At 41.5% G+C, this 27,895-nt stretch overlaps 1 protein-coding gene and 1 long non-coding RNA gene across 2 annotated transcripts in view; one reads left to right on the top strand and one right to left on the bottom strand.

Moving 5' to 3' along the window:
* Positions 1-642: 642 nt before the first annotated feature.
* The window catches only part of LOC116311429 (cadherin-6-like), a 75,155-nt gene continuing 47,902 nt past the window's right edge, over positions 643-27,895 (bottom strand). The window contains 9 exon segments of the mRNA XM_039617671.1: positions 643-5,024; positions 7,288-7,539; positions 7,646-7,763; positions 10,136-10,257; positions 10,847-10,983; positions 17,641-17,656; positions 17,659-17,893; positions 24,403-24,590; positions 26,728-26,895. Of these exon segments, the coding sequence (XP_039473605.1) occupies positions 4,522-5,024; positions 7,288-7,539; positions 7,646-7,763; positions 10,136-10,257; positions 10,847-10,983; positions 17,641-17,656; positions 17,659-17,893; positions 24,403-24,590; positions 26,728-26,895 (1,739 nt within the window). The 3' untranslated portion in view covers positions 643-4,521.
* On the top strand, positions 19,985-24,469 carry LOC120441985. Its single transcript, XR_005614435.1, has 3 exons — positions 19,985-20,121; positions 24,119-24,271; positions 24,391-24,469. It is a non-coding gene; the product is annotated as an uncharacterized LOC120441985 (long non-coding RNA).

The following is a 27,895-nucleotide window of genomic DNA, read 5'->3' as shown; positions in this document are numbered from 1 at the left end:
ATCCTGTAGTAACTTCAGCACGATTTGTGGAGGAATTTCTTTTCTCAGACTCATGAGTCTTCTGGTTAGACTCTGAAAGCAATTAATGTCAGTTTGTATGTAGACAACAACAGATTTGCAACAAACAGGAAAAGATTTGTGATTTTCACTGATTTGTCTGAGTTAATCTCTGTATTATCACAAGCAGATTGCATGTAATTAACAACTTGAACCCATTTAATCGCAAACTGATAGCAGATTGACTTTGTCTCATTGGTGTTTTATCGATTTCTCCATATACCAAAGTTGCTTTGAGGAAAACAGCTTACTGACAAGTGGTCGCAGACCTCGCCCCGTCTTTGAAGTGACCTTGTTAAAGGCAACAAGATCGCATTAATTGCACACTTCGGTTGTGCCACAGTCCCCAACCACTGTTTTCTCCAGTGTATCTGTAGCATTACTGTGCTACCTACTGTAGCTTTTTTCTTACTTGAGTGTATTACAGTTGTTCCCGTCTTCGCTATCGGGAGAAAGAGGACATCAGCGTCACCATCTACAGTAGCTGCCTCGGGTTAAATAAATGCCTCACGTTGCACCTTGAGGCACACAAATCTGTGAAATATTCTCGAAGAAAACCTCATAAAGAGAAACGAGTGGTTGATTTTAAAGATATTTAATTGTGTCATATAAATATTCAGTACAAAATATCACGGTTTACAAAGCAGATTGATGAATGGCCAGTGATGCAGGGCCCCTTACAAGTACCACGACCTCTCAAATTGTTTCTACATTGACAGAACTGCTCAATCACATTGTCACCAACATAATATAGCGTAGTAGAGTTGAGCCCCGAGAGCGACCATGTCTACACATCAACAACCACGGATCTATTTTATCTGGAGAAAGAGGACATCAGTGTCACCATCTAGTTGCCTCAGCTTTAAGGAAAAAAAATTATGTGGCAGCATGGTTTGTTTGGACGTGTAACGTTTTCGACGACTTTAACTGAGCCTGGCGCCAACGCTTGGAGGCAATTACACTCGCCGTAGGAAAACACAAGTACGGCTTCGTGATGGCGATATGCTGACATCCTGTATGAAGACAGAGAATTGTGATGACTGAAGGGGAAAAAAATGGTTTTGGTGAGTGCTGCTGTCATGTTGACTTTCATTTGAGACCTTGCATTGCACCTTGAGGCGGAAAAGCAGTTTTCTTATAGTGAAGGGTGTTTAAACCCATTAAATGCTTATCATAGCAACATTACCACAGTCTGAAATGGCCACTTACACAATAGGAGCTCCAGCAACAAGCTAATAAACAAAACAAGGGGGCCAAGAAATAGAAAAGAGAACTCATGTATATGATATAAAGAATTTTCCAACCACTGTGCAATCAGCTGGCTCATGATAGAGGGGAAAAAAGTAGCACTATGGCAATTATGCCATTGTGTTTTGTTATTACCGTTTCAAATGTCTGATAAATGTCAGCCTCTTCACTGGTTGGCCTTTTGCTAAAGTGAGGGCAGAGCTTGTTTTAGCTGGCCTTTTTTTTTCCTGTTGATATCATTGTGCCCTCATGGTTTAGACATTTTTCTCTGTTTCACAGCTGTGTGTTTGTAGTTAGGCAGCTCTTAAAGTAATTTCCCAATTTTGCTGTGGTACAGATCATTTTCACAAGTTTCCTCCTACTTTTGAAAAATTAAACCTTTGCGATCTTGCTGCAGGATAATGTTTTGACCTTCTCTCTGAGCCGAGGACACACCTCTGGGCTTAAGAACCTAATTCCACACCACTCAAAGGTCAGGTGCCCCTTGATAAGCATGTTTATGGAAAGGGCTGTTAGTCCCACAGGAAATCAGTTGGGTAAAGCCTGAACATTTGAACCAGCTTCATGTTCAGCACTACATACAGTACACGTAATGAAGGGCAAAGGAAGAGACTAAAATAATGGAAGGGTTTTTAAGGAAAATACTGGTGTTCTTTGCTTTTTGGCACATTTCTATTACTGTACTGCTATGTTACATTATTATACATTCTACAGTGCAGGACGGAGCCCTTCTCAGGACACAAAATCTTAGCTAAATAGTGTTTAAGGTAGGTAGTGTGACACATTTGGATCAGTGGTTCCCAAACAAGTTTTCCTTCTGCAAAAGAGTGACCGCCCCATTTTTTTAAGGGTTCTGGATGTATATTTCCCATTCATCTTCTTCAATGATCTTTCATAAAATTAATACACGATAAAAAGTTTTAAGCCTTGAACCTAGCCAATCAGCCAGTAAAGTGTACCATGAACATAAAAACATTTGATTTGGAGAAAAAAAGAATTATAATAAATAGAAATGGGGGAAAGACCACTACAAAAATTATCAAATTTAATCATTTTTGTTAATACAGTGTTGTATAATAACATTTTTGAATATATTTGTTGCTTGTGTTTTGTGTGTGTAGTAAAGTATAGCCTAGTTATCGATAAAGTTTTTCATCCTGACTGCAATCACCTCTTTACAATTGTTAGCAACACTTAACGGGAAAAAAGTTATTAATTGTCTGGCTAAAATCAAAAGTGACATTTAAATAGTTACTAAAAGTCTCAGTAAAGAGTAGAGCTAGCAACTGTTTGTTCATAGAGCAAAAACTGCTATTAGCTAAACAGAATGGATGAATAGCTAGCTAAAATTATGAATACAGCAGTGCTGATTCTTTTTTTTTTTGTATTGTCTGTTAACAGTACAAAACAGCTGACAGCACAACATAATAGAAATACAGAAAACAGTAGCTAGTTGAAACTATGAACAAAGCACAGTGGGCTTTTTTTGGTTGAAGTGTAGTTAGTAGTTATGTTGTCAGCTAGCACTATGAATTAACATAATAGCAACGTGAAAGACTGGAAAACCATCAAGTGTTAGCTAACAGTACAAAGAAAGTTGTTAGCTTAAAGGATAGTTGGCTGAAATTAGGTATTAATATAATGCAGTTTCGCTTAAGTACAGTTAACAGTTAAATTATTAGCTAACAACAGTTAGCTAAAAGACAGAAGACTGAGGATATGTCAAATGAAAAAGGATGGAAACCACCGATTTAGCCTTTTATTTTTTCTTAGTGAGAAGAGAATGAAGTCTGTGGAAGCATTTTGCTGTTTTTTTGTGTGTCTGTGTTTATTTTGTGGGGTTTTTTTGCTCTTTTTTTTTAAAATTTAAGGCAACTTTCTTGATTCATTTCATGAGCTATGACTCTTTGCATGAAGATGTAAAGCTTCACATTAATGCAGACTTATTTCTTTAGGTTCCAGTCAATATGTCCCTATTGTCTTTGCTGCTTACATTGATTCAGGTGCTACCTTTCCTTTCACTCTATCTCTTGAACAGATAAAACGAGCCATTTAAGGGACGAAAATAAAATTGCATAATGAATTTTAATGGTAACTGTCCACAAGATGTTTAACCTAATCTAATTTAATGCTGTAATTTCAGGCTCGGTGGCATCCTCTCAGCATCTTCCAACTCTGTGTTTCTGAAGTGAAGTGAGCAAAAAGGTCCAACAAGACCAGTATTTTCCCCTTAACTGAGCCCGACACATGTTAGACTTGTGGATTTTCATTGCAGCATAGAAAATAACACTATTCTGTGCACTTCATATTTCACCCTGCACAGAGAAAAAAAAAGACTGCTGACAACATTCAGCTCCTTAAAGAAATATTTGGTATTTCAGCCCACCTCACAGCAAATGCTTTAAGCCGTGTGGTGATGAAAATCAAATACTGTAAAAATGATAAACCAGTGTGTTTGCAGGTGTTTGTAGTAGCAGTCCTTTACCACCGCTTTATATAAGCATTAAAGAACAACCACCACTTTTCAACACCTGCCACAACTAACTCAAAATTTGATGTTGTATATCTCCCCCACCTTGTGTGGAACCATATTTTTCATTTTCTTGTGGCTCAAACTCAAACTGTGGCTAAGTGTTTAAAGTGAGGCAGCCATTGCTGAAAGAGGGGATTGTTTGGAAGATAGAAATCCCTAGAAAAACAAAACAACTGTACAGCGTATTGTATCATATTACCGTACATACACAAGCTAAGATAGAACTCACAATATGCAGCATGTTTTTGTCCCAGAAACACTGAAAAATACATAGGCATATCTGTTGGTTTACAAAACTGCTTGTTGAAGTGTCCGTCACAGGCAGCTTTGGAGAAAATAAGAAACAAAGAAACAAAAAAATATCGGTATAGATATATTTGGGCCTCATGTACACCCCATATACACACAAAAAAACCCAAAAAGTCTTGACACAAAGTCTGTTTTAACTGTGCCCTCGCAAAAACGCAACTAACACTGACTGGACACACAAAGCCTACGTCTGGTCACCGGAGGGGACAACTGAACGGTGATCGAAGGCGGTGAAAGAGCACTCGGACAGACGGCGCTCGTTTCTCCGTCCTTTCGACTTTTCACTCGCCACACGTGCACCAGAACCCTCCGGATGTTTTCAACATGTGTTTGGGATTTTTGTTTTTTCTCCTTGTCCGTGTGCCAGGTTCTCGTTAGGAATCCCTGTCGCTGTCGTCGCCCCCATACAGGTCCGCTAGTTTCTTAAACCGGGGTCCCCACTCGCTCAGGTAGTTGTAGTCCTGGTCACTCTCAGTGGTCACTGACTCGAGCGAGCTGAGGGACTCCGCTACAGAGCCGTTCCCCTCGTAGGCGTAGGTGGCCAGGGAATCGTAAGGCGGCGCCGTCGGGTCGCTGTCGTTGTCCTGGAGCCTCTGGTTGATGAAGTCTCTCACGTCCCCGTTATTGTCCCGAGTTGGGGGCAGCACAGGCCGTCGGATCGGAGGGTAGAAGGCCTCGGGGACGATGTCTCTCCTCTGTTTGCTGTCCTCGATGGCCTCCGGGTTGCGCAGTGTGCCGATATCAAAGGCCTGGGTGTCCTCCTCTCCGCCCCCTTCGTCATTGTAGCTGACGACGTTGTCCCTGACATCCTCTTTGGAGATGATCAGAGGCTCCTTCTTCCTCTGCCTCCTCAGGGCAGCAAACAACACCACGATCACTGAGGGGAGAACAAAAACAAAGAGAACAAATATGAGAGTTTGGTGACTTTTGCTGTTGTTTCTGTGCTCTCTCTCTCTCCTTGTTCTGAAGGCCAGTGACTGTCCTGGGGGAATTGTTGATGTTGCGTGAGTGTGCACTGATGTTCAGGGACTTTGTCTGACTTTGTAGAGCAGGCTCTGCTACCACAAGGATGCATTATGCATCTCTCGTTCCTCAGGGCCGCCGCTGCTTAAGAACATAAAGGAACCCCCTTTAAGAACATAGCAGAATACATTACGTGCTAAAAAAAAATGCAACCTCTGTACCATTAAGAAGCATTATGACATTCAAGGGATGGTGTGAGGGTGACTTTTAATCCTTAAGTATTCAATTGGTGTTAAACAACTCAGGGTTGTTTAAGTGTTATTTTTGAAAGAAGTTCAAATTTCAGCAAGTTGCGACAGTCTAAAACTATATTTGTTATCATTTTTTATCATTATTTATGATATTCTTATTATTTTTTATGTTTTCTTTGTAATTATCTTACATTACTGGTGACATATGCTCTAACCATAAGATCTTCTTTTGAAACTGAAAGTGAGCGTTTTCACTATTGCCTTCTTGTTGTTTTAAAATTGCATATCATGAGCAAGGAGAGGACTGTGAAGCTGCACCCTTATTGGCTAACAGCTTGTGATAGACAAGTCCATACCCTGTAAAATCCTCCTTTCTGAAACTTTGAATGACCAAAGTTTAAAAAATGTACTTAATGTTATATTCTGTGCAACCTGAAATGAGTGACTAGTTCATAAACTCATCAGGAAAGTGTTCACTGACTTTGAGGCAGTGGGACATTTTTCATAGACTAGGACTGGAAAGGGTTATTTTCGCAACCACAGGTATTACTCGTTGGTGGCCATTAAAAAGAATGCATGTTTAAAACATGACTGCTTCGCTTTTTGGACCTGGAAGCTACATCCATCTTTTATACTGTCTATAGCCACATCGGACTACAATAAAGTTCTAGCTGTGCACAAAAACAGCAAAGCAATGCAGCCATGAACAGCCAGACCTTCAATATTCAATAATATCTTTTTCATCTTGATTTCACTATCTGCAGGCTTTCATCCAGGTCATCCAGAAAGTTAAAAACAGGTCGAAACATGTTGGTCCAGTAATAAAACTGTCCTTTATGTGTTGGAACTTCAGTTGTTTGAATTAAAATGAACAGGAATTCTTTGCCTTTGCAAATAAAGACATAGAGGCGATCTGCTAGATGTTGCAAGATGAAAGATACTCCAGGTTCCAATTCACAAAAATAGCCTCAAGGTAAACATTACAATATTAGAAAGAAAACCCCAAGAGTCAGACAATGAGCAGCTTTTGGCAATAGTGGGGAAGATAAACTCCCTTTAACAGGAAGTGACCAGGTTGCAGAACCAAGTTTACAGAGGCCATAGCCATCTACTGTACCATGACCTGTTTGGGCTATGGGGTAAGTACAAATGTCCTGTTGTCTGAAACACTATGCCCCCAAGGTCTGCTGCTGCTACATCATCAGCTCTTTCTTAGACCACAGGCCCATGACGGTGTACAGTTTGGTAGTCGTACACGAACAGCTACATTGTATTATTCTCCGGACTCAGATGTTAATACTAACTCTGTTCACTGTGAAAACTGAAATGTATTTTTTCTTAAATGTATGTTTTCTTATGTTTTTCAAAGCACGCCGAAACCCCTAAGAAACGATTCTAGTTTTTCTTTTTTTTCTCCTTTTTTACTTTAAGTCATGTTATTTTATGAAACTCAATATTAATGCCCAGTAAAAATGAATTTCCAGTAAACCCGCGATATTGTATGAGAGGCATTAATACTATAGCTGAAGTTTTTATACTTACTGAGTTAAGACTGAGTTAAGACTGAGAAGTAAAGGTGCTTCAAGGTATGGCAGCAATAATTACTTGGCTTTTGAAACCTTCACCAGGCTGTAGTTTTAAATAAAAATGCAACTATCACACCATCCTAATGCAATGAAGAAAAGCATCCTGTTCAAGTCAGTCGAGATGCTGTAGATCTTTCCTGCTTTGCGGTTAAAATCAAATTAAGGTGACAGCTGCGGTCACTGCCAGAATTATCCGCCCACAGGAAGTGATGAATCAAATTAAGCAGTGAAATACGAAACCGACTGTTTAACACCTCCTATGGATTGCTTTGCTGGAGAAGCTCTGTAGTGAAAAGCCACAAAAAGATTTATGCAAGAAAGAACGGAAGGCTGTACTCACTGAGCAGGATGATGACACAAAGCAAAATGGCCACCAGGGCGCCGGTGCTGAGCCCCGCCCTCGCTGTGAGCGCCTCTGCGTTGCACGCCTTCATGTTGCCCTCGCGGTCGCAGGTGCAGACTCTGATGGTCAGCGTGTTGGTGCTGCTTTGCATTGGGAACTCCCCGTCAGAAATGACCACCGGCACATGGTAGACGCTCTTTTGCAGGGTGCTGTAGCTGTTTCTCCTTGTGAGGATTGACGCTGTGTTGTCTGATGAGGGAAAATCTGGTTATTTACTGTAAAACGTCAACCAATCAATCACACATACAGCACATTAACAACAGTTAATGAATGTAGGACACACAGAGTGTCTTACTTTTGTTGTCGCGGACAGAGAAGTTTGCCTTTCCAGCAGCTTCCTGAGCAAGACTGAAGAAGAACCGGTGTCCTCCGAGCGGGGCATCGGGATCTGTGGCGCCCACGGTTCGTATCACCTGAAGTGAGAAGCACACAGGTGAGTGACATGGCAACCCAACCCCAGCCGTGAACATTTAACCACACGTAAACTGCTGTTTGTGCGGGTGCTAGTGTTTGAGCTAGCTAATGGGTTGGTAGAGCTATGAAGAGGAAGTGGAAGCTGAGCAACAGTTTCTAGCAAGAACACAGCTGTTAAATTTCAAACAAAGAATAAAACAACCAACAAATCTAATTCATACATGCTTTTGTGATGCTGTCTCTCTAGCTGTAATGCGTCTAATTAAAGATAACTCCACTGCATGCTCGTTAGCATCTGGTAGTTGCATGTTAACATCAGCTGCTGTGATGAATAACCTTGCTGTTTATTAAGATTAAAGGGATGGTTTGTTCTTCGGGGAATTCGTAAAGACAAATAGTTAAGGGCGCGCAAACAAGGAGTAAACCTCCAGAGGTTTTCTGATGGTAAACGTGTGCAAGGATATCATCAGCAAAGTGTCACATTGAATTAAGCTACCTAGCAGGATACAAAGTAGTTTAAAGCGGCCTCATCTGTATCTGATGCAACATGAAGGCACCAGGCTGATTCTGCATAAATGATCATTTTGTTCCCCTTTAAACACAGTATGAGTTTAATATAGTGATGCTGTATTTACTTAATGGGACAGTTCACCTCAAATTCAAAAATAGGTGTTTATCCTCTGGCTTAGAGTGGTTTGTATTCAAGTAGATCATTTTACTGTAAATTGTTTAGTTTTGGAGAGATGAATTGTGAGGATCTCTGCCTTGCCTGCCTTGTCCTATCCTAAGTAATAACTGTGTTCTTTCTAGTGAACGACACCTGAAAATATAATTACTATGCACAAGGAAGAGTGGCTCTACACTCATGAAGATATTTTTTTAAAAAGCTAAGTACAGAGAATTAAGGGGGTTAGCAGCAGCTAAGTGCCGATTAAGCTCTGACTGGTCTTGCTGGTCTGGAGCATTCAGGTGTGCGATGACTGGAACAACCTTCTTTGGACAGGTGAGACCAAAGTGGAGAAATATATATATAAGTATTTTAGAGTCAAATGTGAACTTGGCTCATGCAACAGGATCATGTTCACAGGAAATCCACAACAGAACGAACGGAAAAAATAAAACAAAGTAAAAACAAGAATCAAGTTGCTGCAATGACCCAAAACCCTGATTGCAATGCTGTGGCCGGACAACATTTTGAAGAAGTTTGGGCTAAAATTCCTCCACATTAACATGAGAGACAATCATAGTTTCTGCCTTCAAAACAACTGTACGGGGGGGTGACGGCTCCTTTGATTGGCAGGTGTCTCGACACAGTCAGCTGTAGCCCGACAGAAGCTCCTAGGCTTTTTCATAGTCTTTCGGCTGCTCCCTTTAGGGGTTGTCAAGGCGGCTCATCTACCTCCATCTCACCCTGTCCTTAGCATACACAGCAGCACAGTTTCCCCAGGCACCCTGCTGGTGAACAGCACCGGTGGCAGTCGTCGTTAAGCCAGGTGTCGGCCAATCATGTGGAAACTTTTTGATGATCCACATTTGATTTGGCAAAGATTTTACACCAGATTCCCCTCCTGATGCAACCCTCCCCGTTTATCTGGGTTTGGGACTGGCACTAGGAGACGTGCTGCGACAAGAAATGTAACAGCCACATGCTTAAAAGAAACTATGAAGCACACAAAAAAACCCAAACACCTGACATCCTCTGATTAGGCACATTACAAAATCAGTTATTTTTTCATATGCTGGCTCTAATTTGACAGTCGGCCTAAAAAACATTGAGGAGCCCTGATGTAGAAGGACAAATCGAACAATACTACAGGGCCAGAGGAAAAAAATCTACATTATCAAAGGCTAAGTCTGTGAATAGACTTTTTATCTGTGAAGCTACAAAGAAGTCTTGCAAACTGCAGCTTGGACCACATTTTGTTAGTAAAACAGCATTATTCGGACTTTACTAGTGATCCTAAAACTGAAGACTCACTGTCCACATTTATCTCTGAGGTATCACAGACTTGGGATTTTCAACCCTAGAAGAGCTGCAAATCCGAACCCAGCTGTGGGAGTCTTACATTAAAAGGTCTACAATGCAGCTCTGTCTTTTCAGAACCTCTAGACATCTCTTTTCACTGTGGATCTGTTCTCGACTTCTTTAATCTATTTTGAGGAAGAAAACTGCTCTTTATCAACCTGAGATGTGAAAGTCTGGTCCCCAGAAGCGGTCCCACTATCTAGTAGCTTAAAACACACGTGACAGATTTATAAATTCTCTCTGAGGCCCACTAATTACATGCTGGGCTGGGAGCGGGTGCATAATCCTAAACGGGGAAGTCGAGATGAAACCATGACTACGGCTTTGTGTTGGGTAATAACCAACCTGATTAGCCTTAGCGTTCTCACACACAAACGTCTCATAATTGTTGGCGAATGTTGGAGGGTTGTCGTTGACGTCCAGGACTCTGACGTATACAGGCACCCGGCTGATCTGTCGCGGGTTGGCTGGGAAACACAAAGGTGGACACAGTGAATTTACATGAGTAATTATTAAATTTCATTAATAGCAGCTCTGCTTTAGTTTCCAAGCAAACTCATTACAGTATTGTGCATATAAATAAATAAAAGCTGGTTAAAAACACTTATCTGAAAAACAACAAATCAGATGCTCCGAGTTTTGCTGATTTCTTTGTTTCCACAGTTATATTTATGCGCAGAGTCTGCACAAAGTTCTGGTTTTCACTGACAAAATAAATGAAAGTAATAATAAGGTAAAATAAGGTCTTTGGATGTGTCTTAGGATCTTTTTTTTTTTAAGACAACTGGCAAAGATGAAGGGAAATTGCAGTTTGCGGCAGCATTGAACTAACAGCAGCAGATTAGAAAACAAAGACGCTGATTTTTATATTTAAAATTAGTGGGAAAACGGATAAATGGGCACCCATGCTATCTTTAGAGAATGTAAACTATGGGCTGGGGAAACAAACAGCAGCTACCAGCCAATACTTGGGTCCCAAAAATCCAATTTGGCTGACAGAATTGGAGGAAGTACGTGAACCGAAATGTCTCTTTCTGGTCCGGCTGCTGCACTTACTGAACTCGGTGGCGATGACGGTGATGTTGTGCCAAGCGTTTTCCTCTCTGTCCAGCTCCCTGAGGATGAACACTGACCCGTTGCCTGCATGGATGTTGAACACTCTGTCCATGTCTGTGCGCCGATCAATAGTGTACCTGCACAAAACACACAGACAACGATTGGCGTGTAAACTTGTGCACTCATGCTGAGTGGAAATGTGTTGTTTTCCCAGGGCGACAGACACAGGGTACAGTCACATTCACAGAGCGTCTCAGGTGTGTCTTGGTCGAATTGACATTCTGTGTGGTGGAGACAGTGAAGAAGAAAAGGCCAACTTTGCTGAAAGGAACACAATTATCTTTATATATATTTTTTATATGCACAAATAAGAAAAAATATGAGTTAATTTGAATTTACAAAGCTTTTCTCTATTCATTTGTATCGTATCTGAAAAAAAAAAATCAAAATGCATCAAAAAGCCAGACTCATACTGATTTAATTTTGGCTGCACCCTGGATCACTTCCAGGACTGCATCTACTTTTAAAATCACTTCCTGAAAGACTTGACCATCTGCAAATTAGGCTAAATGTCCTCCACTGTATCAGGACAGTGAGTCTTTTACTTTAATTTTCTTTTTGTGGAAGAGGATAAAGTTGTAGTGATCCAAATCTGGGAAATGCCAAGTGAAGACTGTGTTGGTGAGGCCAAGGAAAATGGGCGCACACAGGAGCACAGCAAAAGCTACATTTAGATTCTTCTTCTACAGACACGCCGGGGCCAGAGTAGCATAGTTAGTCTGACCCTGGAGAACAAATCCGTGGCATAAAAACGAGGGACGGTCATGACTCTTGAATATTTTAATAGCACTTAAGTCATTAAAGAGAAAAAAATACTGCATGTCTGTTTTTGCCATAAAATATACACCGCCCGGCTAAAAAAGATTCACCAGTTGGTGACGGTGTAAGTAAGAGCTTTCCATTGAGGTTAGCTGAATATACTGAATGACCATGTTTTGCCATCAATAGATGTTTTTTTTTCTTTCCCAATGGCAACCGGGACATTCCGAGATGACAATGCCAGGAATCACTGGGTTCAAATTGTGAAAGAGCAGCGCAGTCATTTCCAGCACAATCTTTGGAATGTGCCACAGTACGCGAGGAGATCTTGGCCAAAAATTATCAGAAATCTGACTGGAAATAAATGTTGTGACACTGCATAAGCTTATTGAAACAACGCCACGGTGAACGGTGCCATCATCAAAGCTAAAGGCGGTCCAACAAAATAGTGTATTTTTATTTTTTACTGTTTTAAGGGGAGAGGGGGATGTTGTGTAGTGTGTCATGTACATATATTAAATAAGCTACCATATTTTCCACACTGTAAAGCGCACTTAAAATCCTTTAATTTTCTCAAAAATCGTCACTGCTCCTTATAATCCGGTGCGCCTTATGCATGAAAACAGACCCGTTCATTGACAGTGCGCCTTGTAATCCTTATGGTCTGAAAAATACGGTACTTCCAGCAGAAAATGGTAGTAGCCAATTATCAGGTAACGGGCCCGATAAAGTAAAGGAGTAGCAAGCAGCCATCCAAGAAGAGGATCCTAAAACTCTTTGAAAAATAAACTACAACAAGCATTTTGCACTGGCAGGTGATCTTCAGACAATGAATGAGTCTAGTTCTCAGTGAGTATCCAATAGTATTTCTGCACAAAATGTTAATCACTATTACAAGCCTGTAAATGTCAGAGACAACAAAAAGCTGACGGTCATTCTCCTGATGAGATCAACCATCTTTGTTGGATCAGTTTGGCGCACACGTTTGCTGTCTCTGGTATCGCAAATATGCACGTGCAAGAAGTCACAAAGGGAGTGACCTACAAATAGTAGTCGCACTAGGCGCAGCCCAGACGTGCACAAAAAAGCAAACTTGAAGGGAAGGTGGCCCACGTTTACACCGGCTATGGTTTTTATTGTTAATAGGCCTAGAGCTGTCTGACTACACCTTGACACATCTGCTGCAACTAAAACACCACAGAGGAGCAAGCAGCGGGTGTAATTGAGCTGTATTCACAGAGAAATCAGTGGGAGACGTGGAACCTGAGAAAAACCTGAGCACATACTGTAAAAGTAAACCCATCTGCTGGACCAGATACATCCAGCAGGAGTTTAATAAAATGATCTATTTTTGGTTATTTGGGGGGAACTGAACCTGTGACATATAATAATAAACTGTCTTGTCTGGCACTAGCAGTCTTGAATAGTCTGCCCTGTGTTGATACACACATTAGAGCCAACAGGTTATCCAGTTGTGTTGTTTTTCTCTGCCTCCCAGACTACTCTGTGATGCATCAGTGTGATTAATGGAGTAGCAGGCATCAGGAGGGCCAGCGTAAGAGGAAGGAGACCCCCGAGGGGAGACTATGAACCGCGGCTCTCAATGCATCGCCGCATCCCTCTCCTCCCTCCACCGATCTTCCCCCTCCCCACGGGTGTCACCCCTACCTCCTCAGCCCCTTCCTGCTGCTGCTGCTGCTGCTCCTGCTTCCCCCGCACAAACATTTTGGTGTCTTTATCTAAACACTCCCACCTATTTTTCTACCACCTCACCGGCGCGACAGTAACTCTAACCTTGTTAGATGTGCGTCAGCCGTGGGCTTTACTAATTGCTTTTCTAATATTCCCAATAATTCAGCTGCCTGGGTCTAACCCTTCCCTTGATTAATGGTGCAGAGATAACGGCGCTCCTCGTCCTGACCGGACAACCAAAGTGCTGCTCTCAGCAGGCACGCAGCTGGCTGGTTGGAAGGCCAGGCAGAAGGACGAGGAGGGTTACAGAAATGTTAGTGATCAGGGGGTTGGGACGTACATTATTGCTTCTTTCCTCCCTTCTGAAGTGACCAACCGACTTGACACAGTATTTTGAGAATGTTTTCTTCAACACAAGGTCTTATTAGGTCAAAAATCTGTATCAAAATGATCTTTGTTTCAAAATCATTTCAATTGGAGAGGTTAGCTATCCTTAGTATCAAGCACCAGCTCGGCTACATGTCCATGCAAAGCAGTGCTAACGACACTATGAAAAATAGTAACTGAAATGCTGTTATATGGCACCTAAAAGACTAAAAAAATGACTCACTCTTTAACCATATTTAGCCCAGATGAACATCAGGGTTCACATTCACATTTAGATGTTCAAATAGCCACTTTTCACAGCACTCGATGGTCTTTGAGGGCTTCTCATCCAAGCTGGCCAATATAGACTGCTAATAAAAAAGTGTTCGAAAGCTCCACAATGGCAAATCTGAACCCCGGTTAAATGAAATGTTCTCTAATAACCTTGAATATTGTTCATGCTTAAAAGGTCTGAACATCACTAAAGAGATCCCATCACAGTGGGATGGACAGCCACCAGCTACATACATACTGGCTCTATAGCAGTTCTTCAATAATAAAGCAGAATAGAAATGCTCCATATAAACACCCACATCAGATTAAACACACTGGCTTCAGAGGAGTGAAATAAACATTTTCATGAGCCCATCTGTTTTATGTTCATTGCACGTCCTCTATCTTAACATACACTCACTGGCCACTTTACTATTATACACCTTGTTAGTACTAACTTGGATCACATTTTGCCTTCAGAGCTGCCTTAAGTCTGAAAATATTCCTTAGGAATTTTGGTCATATTGGCATGACAGCCTCATATCATGCTGCAGATTTCATCCATGTTTTGCATCCATTCCATTAGATCCTGTGTGCAAGAAAATATCTCCCACAAGCATGGATCCATGCAATCATGTTGTTTACGCTAAATTCTGACCCTATAGAAATGTCGCAGTAGAAATCAAGAATCAAAAAAATCAATACTGGTCAGATTTCCTATGGCCCAATTTTAGTGAGTGTAGCCTCAGTTTCCTGTTCTTAGCTGACAGTCGTGGCACCCAGTGTTGTCTTCTGCTGCTGAAGCACACCTGCTTCCAGGTTCAGTGTGTTTTGCATCAGAAATGTTCTGCTATCTTTGGTTATAATGGTGATTATTTTTACTTTCCTATAAACTTGAAGCATTTTGACCTGATCCTCTGACTTCTGGTATCAACAATGCATTTTCTCCCAGTGGACTGCTGCTCACTGGATATATTCTCTTTTTTGGACCATTCTCTAAACCCTAGAGATGCTCGAGTGGGAAAATCTCAGTAGATCAGCATTTTCTGACACATTCAGACCAGCCTGTCTGGCACCAACAACCATGCCACATTCAAAGTCACTTTAGTCACCTTTCTTCTCCATTCTGGTGCTCAGCTTTAACTTCAGCAGGTCATCTTGACCATGTCTATATGCCTAAATGAGTTTCTGCCAGATGAGTAGTCAAACAAGTATACCTAAAAAAAATGGCTGATAAGTGTGTATGTAAGTACAGTGCTCCAGAAATGTCACGTCCAAGCAGAACTCTGTAGAGAATCTGGTTTTTAATATAAGCTCTTAACACGGACAGTACAGCACTGAAAACACGATAGCTCTCCACATTCACAGAGCCAGTGACACGCTTGCCAAAGAGCCATTCAGTGAGGGAAATGCATGACATGTTCATCACATCTTATTCGTATTTGTTCAGGCCAAAGTGTTCTGTTTAAAAGCATGTAAGCTGCAGACTGCAGTAATTCAAATCTCATGCTGAGCTGACCTGAAATCTTCAATCAGAAGGAAAAATGTAGGATGAAACATGCCGTGTGTCTGCAGGAGTCTATATACTGCACTTATGGATTACTTAAGGATTTGCGTATGCATCCCTGCCACACACGTGCACGTGTCCGCAAGTCGCAGCGAGCTAATAAAGATAACCGTCTCAGTGACTTCCTCATGCCAGGCAGCCCCCGGGTTTCCCAACCCTCCTCCCTCCTCCTCCTCCTCCTCTGCACGGCTTTAAATGCCACAGGGTAGCTACCTCCTTGATGATGGGCGATAAAAGAGAATGATATCATATTTGACACCTGCAATAAAGTGGTGGAACTTCAACCTTGAGAGCCAACTCCCTTAGTGCATCATAAAAATGAAAAAGTCTGAAGCGGAGTCGAGGCGCAGCCTCACACCCCACTGCCATTATTCCCATTTAATACAACGCTCGCATAATTTTGTATCTCCATGAGCTAAGTTGTGTAAGCGAACTTTTGGCACTTTTCATTATTTCGCTGCATTTTGTATGTGTAGCAGAACAAAGTGTCTTCCTGCGCAGGCCTCATTATTTTAACGCTGTTTATGTTAATGGTGAAGAAAACAAGAGCACAAAGATCCATTTACAACCTTCAGAACATTAAACAACATCTCGCATTAAAGATGAATAATTCACTTAATGGGAGCTCCAAATATTGACTCGGTATAGAAATCGGTTAGTGAGATATTATATGCTTAACTCAAGGTTCACATGGTGGTTTTTACTTGAGTTTTGTCTTGTTTTCTTATTGTGTGAAGCTGCTTAAACAGCTAAACGCTCAGCCTTGAGTTTAGACTATGTTATCACAGCATGTGAGCCTCTGTAGTCAGATTTTTATAGTAGATTTTAAACTGCATGTTGACAGTGACTGATGGTTTATAATGTAAGTGGGCGAGAACAGGTCAATATCACAGTAAATGTATGTTTATTCAAACCACAAATTGAAGCTGTGATCTAACCACTGGGGTATACAACTTTGTTAAATGAGTTGTGTTTATTGATTTTTCAAACAGTCTTAAAGATAATTGGGACCTGAAAATCCAATCTAAGGGCATAAGACTTCTTTTTTCTTGTTTTGCTAACATTTAGTCATTGTACATGAGATAAAACAGAATCCTTTGCAGAGCAGACTGGATAAGCAGGTAATAACTTCAATGACATCTTCAATGACCCTTCAAATTTTTACTTCTTTCAGCAGCAATTATGCTCATTTAGAGCCCACGCATGCTGTAGTTTCAGTTTTCTGGATGCATTAACTTTCATTCATGTTTGCACAAACAGAAATGACATTTTATGCACTTCATTTATTAACTTATTCAGTTCACTTCAGGTTTATTTATATAAGTCTCTGTTCTCCTCAAGGTGCACACTGTAAGGTAAAGACCCTTCTGGTGAAAACCCCAAGAATCAGTTAAACAACCCCCTATGAGCGGCGAGGAAAAACTCCCTTGTAACAGGAAGAAACTTGGCTCAGGGAGGGCTTTTTGATACCTTTTCAATCATTCAGCACTCTTAAAATAAAAGACTTTGATCACATCTCCTAAAATGACATACAAATCCATATAAAATATTAGCACATTTCCATATGACATCTGCTCTGTCGAGAGCTAGGGAGAGCTGGATGGCTTGCTGGTTATCCAAAAATTGTTTTTAACTTTTCCCTAATGCTCTTCTTGTTTATTAATTAAATTATTTAGATGGGTTAGTTTTTGTACCCTTTGTTTAGTTGTATATTTTAAAATATGTTTTGCCTTTACAATCTGTAATTAAATCATCTAAATGACTTGTAAAGCCAATACAATCCCCAAAACCGAATCTTAAAAGCTAATTTTGTCAGTTCTCCAACTCCCAGTAGTTGTACTGTTAACTAAGACTGATGAGTGGTCCTCAACTTGCTCAGATGTTACTGAAACCTCCAGCAAAAGCAATTAAGTGGTGCTTGAATGAGCTATCATGCTCAGCCTTTTTATTGGCTTTTGAATAGAAATCAATAGCTGCCTTGAAGTGCGTTCGGAAAGATCAAACAGCAGCAAATTTTGAAAAAGAGCTAAGCTGTGAAATAAGAAAATAAACTGGAGATGCCGCTTGGTTCATTTACCTGACGAGGCTGTTTTGTCATCCGGATCAGACGCGCTGACGGAGCCGATGGCGGTGTTCTTGGGCGCGTCTTCTTTCACCTCCATTACGTAGCTGGCGCGCTCAAACACGGGCGGCTCATCCACGTCCTCGACGATGATCTTGATGGTGGCCTCGTCCCTGAAGGGGCCCTTCGAGTAGAAGCGGGGGTTGATGTGGACGTTTTCCACCTGGACACGGAGACTGTACTGCCGCTTCCTTTCATAGTCCAAAGGCTGCAAAACAGAGACAGAAGAGGCATGAAGAAGAAGAAGAAGCACCAATTCCACTAATTACATCTTAAAGTGCTAATATTTACTTTACATTTGTGTGCATGAACAGGTTCTGTGATTTGTCACATTTTATTTTAGGTGAGACTGCCAGCTTAATGAATAAAAGACATGCTTTTCCAGAGTATCTAATGAGGGCATGTAAAGGGTCTTAGTGTCACATCCAAGGACACTAACAAGATTGTTGATGGACAAACACGGGCTGCTGCACACATCACAGCCGTGCTCTCGTGGACGTCTGCCTAAGCGCCGCTGAATAATATGACTGATGTGGCATTTCGGTGGAAAACAAACATGACAACAACACGGTCTGGCTAATGACAGGATTCATGTTTTAAGACTGGAAATCTGATTACAGTCTGCCTTATAACACAAACAAGAACAAAGTTTTTTTAAATTTTTTTTATTATCAACTTCTTACATGTTTGCGCTTTGCTTTTCAGTTTGATTTCCTGATGCTCGGCACAGCGCGGCTCTATGAAACAATCAATCACAGCTGTGCACAGATCTTTGCTGGGTGACATCTGTTCATTTTGATGCTGTTTCTCAGATCAACATACCAGGTTATTACAGTGATAGTGAATGGTAGGAATTTGGTGATTTGTATTTTGAAAAGAGGATTAAAATGCAGAGACACATCAACGTTTCTAATGTATAGGTTTATACATTAGAAATGTATAGGTTTAAGATTAGGGTTAGGGTTAGAGTTAATATAGTATCAGATAGTATGATCTTCTAGATCTTCTAATGTGGCACCATTAATGTTATTTTGCTGTGTAAACTTTTTAAAAGCCGTTTTACAAGTTTCAAAGACAGGCATGCTGGACATTCTTGAGAGACTTGGAAGTTGTGCTTAGACTTGACAACCAAAGTTTCCCTAAGAATTAGATTTTATTTATGGTCGTACTGGTCGTACATCACCCATACATTCTTAAATTAAATACGATATACTTGGTGACTATAAATAACAGACGAATAAACGACTGGGCCTCCAGTGGGAGGACAGATAGTCCAATTTCACCTTCCTGAATGCACATCCTTGTCCTTGTTGGTTAGCTCAGTCACAACCATCTTAAAATGATGTTCTTTCCCTGTTATGAAAGATTTGTTCCTTCATAACAAGCCTAAGTGGGTTGATTTTTTCTTTAACCCATCCATGGCCATAGCATGGCTACACAGACTAACAGATGTGTTGTCCTATGGTTCCACACATCCCAGGAATCTGTGCTTCAAGTTTGCCGAGTGAAATCACAATACCTAGCAATATATGTGCCCGGGCATTGCACCTGTACAGTTTATGAAAGTGAATGCTGTTTGGTAACCAAGCTAGCTAGAATTAGCCTGTAATGTAGCATTCTCATTATCATCCATATAAGGTAACTTCCAACTCCAAAAGTCATACCAGCCAAAAGACCAATGTTAAGGCTTCAAAACGTAGAGTCCAAAAGCAGCGGGCAACTTTTATCCTTTATCCTGTTGTGACACATGAACCAGTTTTCCACCTGATTTATGTGATCTTCCAACTTCGAGTTGATCTCCAGTGCACAGTAAGAACTAATGTCACAATCTTAAGTCCCAGACAGCAGGGATGGAGTTTGATCAACCACAAGCAAAGAGACTTCCTGGAGAAACTGGCTCCTGCCAGCTGACCAGGCTGCTTCAGCCGAGCCTTCACGCAATGTGAAACCAGGGTGAGCTGGTTATCAGTGACTTAGCTGTCTATATAACGGCTCAGTCACACTAGAGTAAAAATCAGACAGCAACCTCCTTACAAGTAGGAGAAAAATCAATGGCTGTTATTACCCTGAACTTTTTTTGCTGTTGGAGTACTTATTGCGACTAGCTGAGGGTGTTGCATGCTAAACTTCTGTGCAACCACTTTTGATTTTGAGACCTGTCTCCAAACAACTGTGGTCCGTCTTGTTGATTGGTGAAGCTTTGCAAATGGTTGCTGTTTAATTGACAACACCTGGCGATCCATCTATAGTAAGTCAGTCTACACTGATGAGTGCAACTCGTAGTCGAGTCATACTGAATTTGTAATATTCTGGTTATATTACAAACTTAAAGCAAGTTGCTAAGCGCCTATGTTATTTTACCCTTAAATCACCATCCTGCAGAAACTACATTGTTCTTTGTGGAGGAATTTCTGTTTCAAATCTGTGGCTCGAACAGTAAGTAGTTAATGTTTCTAATGTACATTTTTTGTGTGTAGACAACAACAGATTTGCGATTTATCACAGTTAATTGCTGTATTACCAGAAAAAGATGTAGGCATATAATTGGCAACCTGACCCCATTCAATCGCAGGCTGACTGTCTTATTGCCATTTTATCACCATCGTGATGCCAACAGAGTCACTTGGAAGACAGATTCAGTGTATTTGGATCAAACTTTAAATGTTTTGATGTTTTCAGCCTTGTATACCTGCAAAGTGCACCTGTCTCAGTAGTTACAACACAAGCATTTCTCCCCCAGGTAAAATGCATTTTGAAAACCCGCTATAACCTTTTAAAACTGTGACAATGCCTCTGGTCTTTTTGTTTAATCAACTCCCATATGTGAATATGGATCGCAAGCAATCCATTCACTTAATGTTAGTGCAGTAGCATCTCCTACTCTTATCTGGAGCCTTGAGCAAGCAGGCAGGTTGGTAACAGAAGAGAAACAAAGGACGATGAGGAGGAGGACTTACTGGAAAGTCTCAACAAGAAAGCTGTCAGCCACTCGGTGATGTTAAGGTAATAAGGTAAGTTAAGGTAAAAAAGCTTCTGGGACACAGCTGAAGGCATCATTACTGCAGATAATCTCAAAATGGGAAATAACCACTGCTGGAATATGTGGCCAAAAAATGAAGGGAAAAAAGCAGAAAATGATGCAAAAAATCGCTCGTTTGTCAAAATTCTCTCCAATTTCAAGCACGCCCCTCCTCCCAGCTTTAATCCCAGACTTTATGAGGGAGTGTTAAGGTTAAAAGGTTAATAGGGACGATAGTAAAAAGATTAAAATCAACTAAAACAGGGCCAAAAAGTCCTTTCATGATCGCCACTCTATTGAAGAACACAGATGATGAGCTTCAGTTTGTCATTGCACTTTTTCCATATACTATACTCACACTACATCTGTTTTTCCTGTTGCCATACTTTCATTTCTATCTATTTGTACACATAAAAGAACACAGCTTAGTTGCTTTTACGCACGAACCCTGATCTTCTTGCATCTACTGTACACTGCTGTTGCAGCCTATAATTTATGGACTGTGCATGATGATTAGGAGCCTGATTCCTTTGCGGTTCTGTTTTTTTTTTCCGCTGTTAGCTTTTCTCTTTTAGGTTCCCTGTCTGAACTTTTTATTTTTGAAGTTGTAGCCAGCAAAGGTATCCCCTCATTGATGGAAATAATTGGGGAGCGGTGCATTTTAATGAGTGTGCGCCCAGTGCTGAGCTGGAGCAGCTGGATCAGAGTGAGCTCCCTCGCCGGCTGCCTACTGTACATATAAAAGGACGCCGGGTCCGCGATTGTTGGAAACAGCCAGTGAAAGCTTGAAAAAAAGAATCCAGATGGAACGAGCTGTTTTCTGAAACTGTGAATAGTAACATATTATGAGTCATTGATTTTCACTGTTTGGTGCCAAGCCGGGGAGGGGGACCGCATGTCCACTGGAGGAATATGTTCCTTTGAAGGGCCGGTACAATCAGAGATGGGATGACAAGCCCATTTAATTAGTATGTTCAAAATTAGGGCATGCTTAGTCCCCACACACAGTGTGCCTGCACACCACATCCACTACAAAGGGCAATTATGTCATCCAGCACTTAATGATGGCATGATGGAAGCGATCGATCGAAGGCTGCAGAGAGGGTGCTTGATAAGGCAACTGCCAGATACTGTTGAATACATCAAACACACCACAAGCTGAATGCTGCAATCCATACTCAGCATCAATATTTCTGCTTTGGTCTCAGCTGAGGGGAAGAATGAATCTCACTGAAAACATATGTAGTGGAAGTGTGGGGAAGTGGAAGTGGATATCTAATAACTCTGCTGTCCGTCTCCTAGCTGCGTATGGAAATAAAGTTGTTTTTTTTCCTTTATCGAGCGCTGCTTATTGTGCTGTCTATCCTTTCGGTTACACCGAGGGAGTGAGTCCTGCATGCGGTGAAAGAACTGAAAGTCTGTGTTTCTTACCTATTTCGATCATTTCTAGCTCCGTCAGTTTGTCCTTGGTCACTACTAGAGGAGCTTTGCATTCACAGTTCAAAACAGTATCTTACACACAGACTCTAAATTCATCCTCAGTCTGCAACAAGCTGTTTTAACTCCTTCCCTTGTTACAGTAGCTGGACTTTCTTCTGATTGGCTGCCAGACAGTTGAATTTCCTGTACCCTGTACTCACAGGAAGGAGGTCAACGTCACCAAGATTCAAACTCAGTGATGGTGTCAATTTTCACCTAATTTTTCGAGTTATTATTTTCACAAAGTTAGATGTTCATGCTGCCCAACTCCTCCACGCAGACCCGATGGAGTCATGACAATACCCCATCGGCTTTTAATGGCTAAGGTTAAAAACTATGAAACTGAGTGTTTAGAGCAGCTTCACAGGGGTTACTTGCCATTCACTGACCTCATTACTTGAGACTAATGTCTTATGTCTTCTACATCCATGATTGTAACAGCATATTACAACTGTTATAGGTCCACTTTATTTGCATTCAGTATATTGCACTTTTCAGCAGAGTCCTGCAATTCCACACAAGGCATCAACCCAGCTTCAATGGCAATCAGCCTAACTCTTCCCTGTTTCACAGTAAAAGCATTTAATTGGCTTTTATTGTGAACCTGTGTCCGATTAGTCAACCAGATGTTGCCGTCCTCGCTAGTCAAGTCGAGTCCAGTCAGAAACATTAATTATTCAGCTGGTTCTACGTAGCGACTCGTCACCAGCCAGCAGCATCCCTCCGTCTGTGACGGGAAATCATAAATAAACAAGGTGAAACGCAACATGTTTGCTGTGTTAGAGGACATTGAGATCTAATCACCTTCTGTACAGGTGTAAGAATGCTAGCTTTGAAAGAAAGAAGGTTACTGGTGCAAGCACTGCTAGCATTAGTCCATGCTTATTCTTAACCTTTATTCAATTCAGAGCTAGAGCCTATGCCAGCTGTCATAAGGCAAGACATAGAGGGGTCACGAGTCTATTGTTGGGCTCTAATGTTAGCCACACTCAGAAAACTATTAAAAATACTCAAAAAAGTGAACCATGTTGCACGAAAAGAATGCTAGATACGTTTGCAAAGTGTTTTCTAATTTTTTTCTCTTTAGAATTCAACGTTTTTGTTCTTTAAAGAAAAACTACAAAACACTTCTAAGTAAATTCTTGAATTTGAAAAGTTTTTAGCCAATTCTTTAAAAGTTTTCAACCAAAGATTTTTTTTTAAAAGTTCCTGCTAAACAAAATGAATAAAATACCCTAAGATTAACCCTAAGTTTGTTTGACTACAGTGCAAAAAAAAAAAGAAGAAAAAAATTCCTTAAAAAGTCTCCAACAAGAACAAATTATATTAGAGATGTCAAGGTTATAAATTGTGTAAAAAAATGTAATTTATGATTTTAAGGTGATAATTCTATTCATTATAATTCAGTTTTACATCAGTTTACTTCATAGCACCGCTTCACCACAACATGCACTTTAAGGCTTTTAATTAGGTGATGACAATAACAGTGAAAGCTCGCAATCATAAGAAATCATAATGCTGTCGAGTATGTAAACTGAATTTTATGAATGTGTTTTATTTGTTATATTATCTTCGATTTGCCTGTTGTGCTTGTGTAATGTATTACAAAAGATAAAAAAGTAAAGGTTATAAGTTTAACTGTATTAATATCTCATCTTTTATTAGTTTTAGGGCACTTTTAGGAGAACATTTACGCAATGTTTGCACAGAGCATACAGTCACAGCTGCACGTTGGCAGAGATATAGCTAGTCTTGTGCACACATGTAGTAATGCATATAGCATAAGTGAAGTCGTTGTGCAGCCTGTGCCTCCACGTCTCTCGTGTCAACAAGATTTTACTGTAAATAAACATGTATTTTAAAGCATTTCTCTAGTGGAAAATATGCAGAAGACAGAAATGTTTCCCTGAATTTTTTCCTGGTTTGTGTCTGCAGGGCTGCCTCTGAGGAAGCCTGAGGCTCATATAGTTCTCCACCAATCACAGAGTTATTGCAGCCTGACAGGCGAAACCCAGGGCAAAAAGATAACAAAGCCGCGCCTGTTGCTTATGATTCTTGCTGCTGTAAAAGCTGCAACATAATAACCATGTGAGTATTTCTATCAAGCTGCTTTCATAATTTTGAAGACACAATTTGGATTTTTTTGGCAAATAAATCAAAGTGAAAGTGTTAAAACTGCTCATGTGATCCCATAAAACCTCCCTCAGAGAGTGCCTGACCTTCCTCAGCAAAATGACACCCTCCTGTGTGCTCCTGTTGGTGGTGATCTCAAACATCCCAGGCCCATCGCTCCCAATAATCCGGTAGTCCATCTCCGCATTCTGGCCGATATCCGCGTCCATGGCTCGGATCACTCCCACCGCAGACCCAAGCTCGATGGACTCGGGTACCCTGAACTCATAGAGGGCTGCAGAGAGTTTATGAGAGGAGAAGATTTGGTTAATTGGGGCAACACTGAAGCTGTTCAGAAAAAAAAGAAAGCTTGAAAGTGTGTGTGTGTGGCAGTAGGACCGCAAAAACCAAGGCCATGCCCTTGGTGTTTCTTTTCATGCCAGATTTCAATTTTTTTCCCACACAAAGATGCAATTCATATAAGTGGTGAATTAGCGCCTCTTTTTTAAGATCTCCTCAAGTCTAATCGAAAAGCAATTACAACACCCCTAAAACGCACCCCGGGATCGATTTAAAACAAACCGCACACACACACACACACAGTCGCACACGACGCGCCGGACACAAAAGAAGCAAGCGCCACCCCTGACAGCCCGACGAGCGTCATAACGTGAGTATTTTTTACGGCCTTGTTAGTGAAAAAAGAAAGAGTGTAAGTGGGTGAGTCAGAGAGCAGGAATACAAGAGAGCAGGTCAGGGAGAAAGTGAGTCAGAGCCAATCAGAGAGCGGCAGTGTAAGAGCCAGCCGAGGAGGGAGAGCGTGTCAGAAGGAGTGTTGGATTTAGTGCTGCTACATTTGTAGATTAGCTGCTCATATGCGCCGAAACATATTTCAGCTCCAAAACAGACGTTTGGCCTTTCACGTAGGTTGCTACAAGCCGTATTGACTCACCACTTCAAGTTTAGGATGTAACATAAATTCTGGGCCAATTTGCTCAACATAAATTAATTGCTTCTTCTTCCTCTCCCTCCCCCCACCCACACTTATTTTCCGAGATGATTTCTGGGTTTGAGGGGGGATAAATTGATGGCTGCCTGTCGGCCGCGGCGGCCTCGGTTGCATCTCGTATGCTTAAATAAATAGCTGGACTGCGGGAGGGGAGCGAGGGTGATATACACACAGCCTGCAGAGACAAACAGCAGTGACACACTAATAAAACATGCTGACAGTGTTTTGGCAACGCCTGAGTCGGCAGGTCTCTGTGACGCTGACACTTGCCTCCAAACACACACACACACACACACGCGCGCACGCTCACACACACACACACTGCACCACTAGAAGGTTTCCCTGGGCTAACAGGTATTTAGCATTGGGTGGAAAAGAAGAGGCATCACTCCGGCAGACAACAATGATATCGCTTCCTGACACTCTACCTCCTCTGGGTGTCCCATTACAATATCTCTTCCTCTTTCTTCCTCTTTCAATCTACCCGCGACCCCCACCCCTCCACCCCCCCTCGCCTCTATCACAGGCTGTCTTTCTGCCGTCCGCTTCACTCTTCCTCTTTCTTCCCCTTTCTTCCCCCTCCTGTCACCTTTGCCATCCCCGTCGTATCCGTCTCCCTCCCTCCCTCCTCTCGCTCTTCATTCATTGGTGGAGGGGTTTGAAATGACAGCATCTGCCACCCCACCACTGCCACCACCCCCGGAGCTGGTGGGAGTTCCGCAGGCGCGTGTTTGCCTTGCGTTTCGCGCCTGTGCGCACGCGTCACCCACCGTACAGTGAAACGCGTGGGGGGTGGGGGGAGCGAGGGACACGACAACATCGGTGATCTGTCAATCTGATCTGGCTCCCTTCGCCATTTATTTGCCAGATGCAACGAGAGCAAAGAGGGAAGTGGGGGAGGGAGAGGAAGAACGGGAGAGAGTATGTGAAAAGAGAGTAGGTAAGGAGTAAAAAGGAGTGAGTGATTGATGAGCGCGAGTGTAACAAAAAAGAGGAGAAAAATGCACCAAGGACAGTTTGAGCACTAAATTGAGAACAGTGGTTTTATGGAGTAAAAAGGCAGCAGAAGAAAGACTTAATAGCAAGAGATAGACAAAGAGAGAGGAAGAGCAGGGGAGATAAAACCCAGTGAATGTACTCTCTTCATTTAATAGGGATTACAGGGCTGATCTGATGCACTTTGCAGGACCCTTCGCTCTGTCATATGGCTCTATATTTAATTATTCGCTGCCTTTAAGAGGCCCGCCTTAGTCGCACAAAACCCAGAGCTCCCTGCAATAATCCAAATTCATTTTGAAACTGACACCAGATGGGGGCTGCCTGCCTGGCATCAGCTCACACTGACAAGTGGTTCTCATGAGCTGAGGATTGGTCACTGTGTGTGTGCGTGCATGCACAAGTCCACCAGAAGGGCTGTACTCACTCTTGGTGAAGCGTGGTGGGTTGTCGTTCACGTCTGAGAGGGTGATGCTGACCGTTGTGGTTCCTGAGAGCCCGCCCATCTGTCCGGCCATGTCTTTAGCCTGGATCACAACCTGGTAGTTTTCTTTGACTTCCCTGTCCATGCCAGGCAGGGCTGTCTTGATCAGGCCTGAGGAGAGCAAAAAAAAAACCAACCAAAAAATGAAAAATGTAGATTTACAAAGAGAATAGCGTGCATTTGATCAGAGCAGGCAATCTGTAGCTTCATCCAACTCATTATTTTCTGTTTTCCTCTGATTATCTGTTATTTTATGACATTAAAATCAGTCCAGCTTTGATTTAAAAAAACTAGGGGGAATCAGGAAGACAATAACGACGCAAAAATCTGGATGAAAATCAGAGTTTTAAAAATGCTCCAAACTCTGAAAAGTTTACCCACTTATGTTTATTTGCTTAGAGAGAAACGAGTCGCTGCTGCATAATCAGCAGCTCGTTTGCCCATTTTCCTCTTCACCGTCTATAACTGAAAGCATTTTCTGAGGTGCGCTCGGTACAAGAGGACCCGGTGACCTCGTTCACCCTTCAACTCCGGTCACTACTCACTTTTACAGCTTTTACAGCAAACTTTTGACAGAGTGGGAACATAAAATCAGAGCGAAAAGCAATTTAAACCTGCTTCTTTTTAATAACAGGGTTTTTTTGTGTGCGAAAATCTGCAAAAATACATAAATTGACGTGCTCTATTCATGCAGTATTCCAGGTAATCGTACACGCTGGCACAGAGAGAAAAGAAAACAAGTATGAAAAGATAAAAGCATGCCTGGACTCTAAAGTGTAGAATATGAACACTGAAGCAAAATAATAAGCAGTTAGTAAATTGATTAATCAGTCACAAAACTGATCAATAGCTACATTTGGTAAAAGTTTAAATAGCCCCAAACCACCAGCTGCAGTTACTTAGTTGTGATTGCAAAGTTCAGTTTTCCTACTCTAAACAAAATATCGTTAAAGACTGCTGAATTGCCCAAAACTGCAGTTCCTCTAGAGGCCACTTGAGGATGCTTTCTAAATTGAGTCAATCACCATAGACTCCCATGTTAAAATGCCCAACTTTATGTCTATACCCTGCTACAAAATCGTTTTTATATCCCAATAGATAATACCTCCCT

This window comes from Oreochromis aureus, linkage group 9 (assembly GCF_013358895.1).
Source record: "Oreochromis aureus strain Israel breed Guangdong linkage group 9, ZZ_aureus, whole genome shotgun sequence".
Lineage (NCBI taxonomy): Eukaryota > Metazoa > Chordata > Actinopteri > Cichliformes > Cichlidae > Oreochromis > Oreochromis aureus.
The sequence above is the reverse complement of the archived record's forward strand: the minus strand, read 5'-3'. Positions and strand labels throughout refer to the sequence as shown.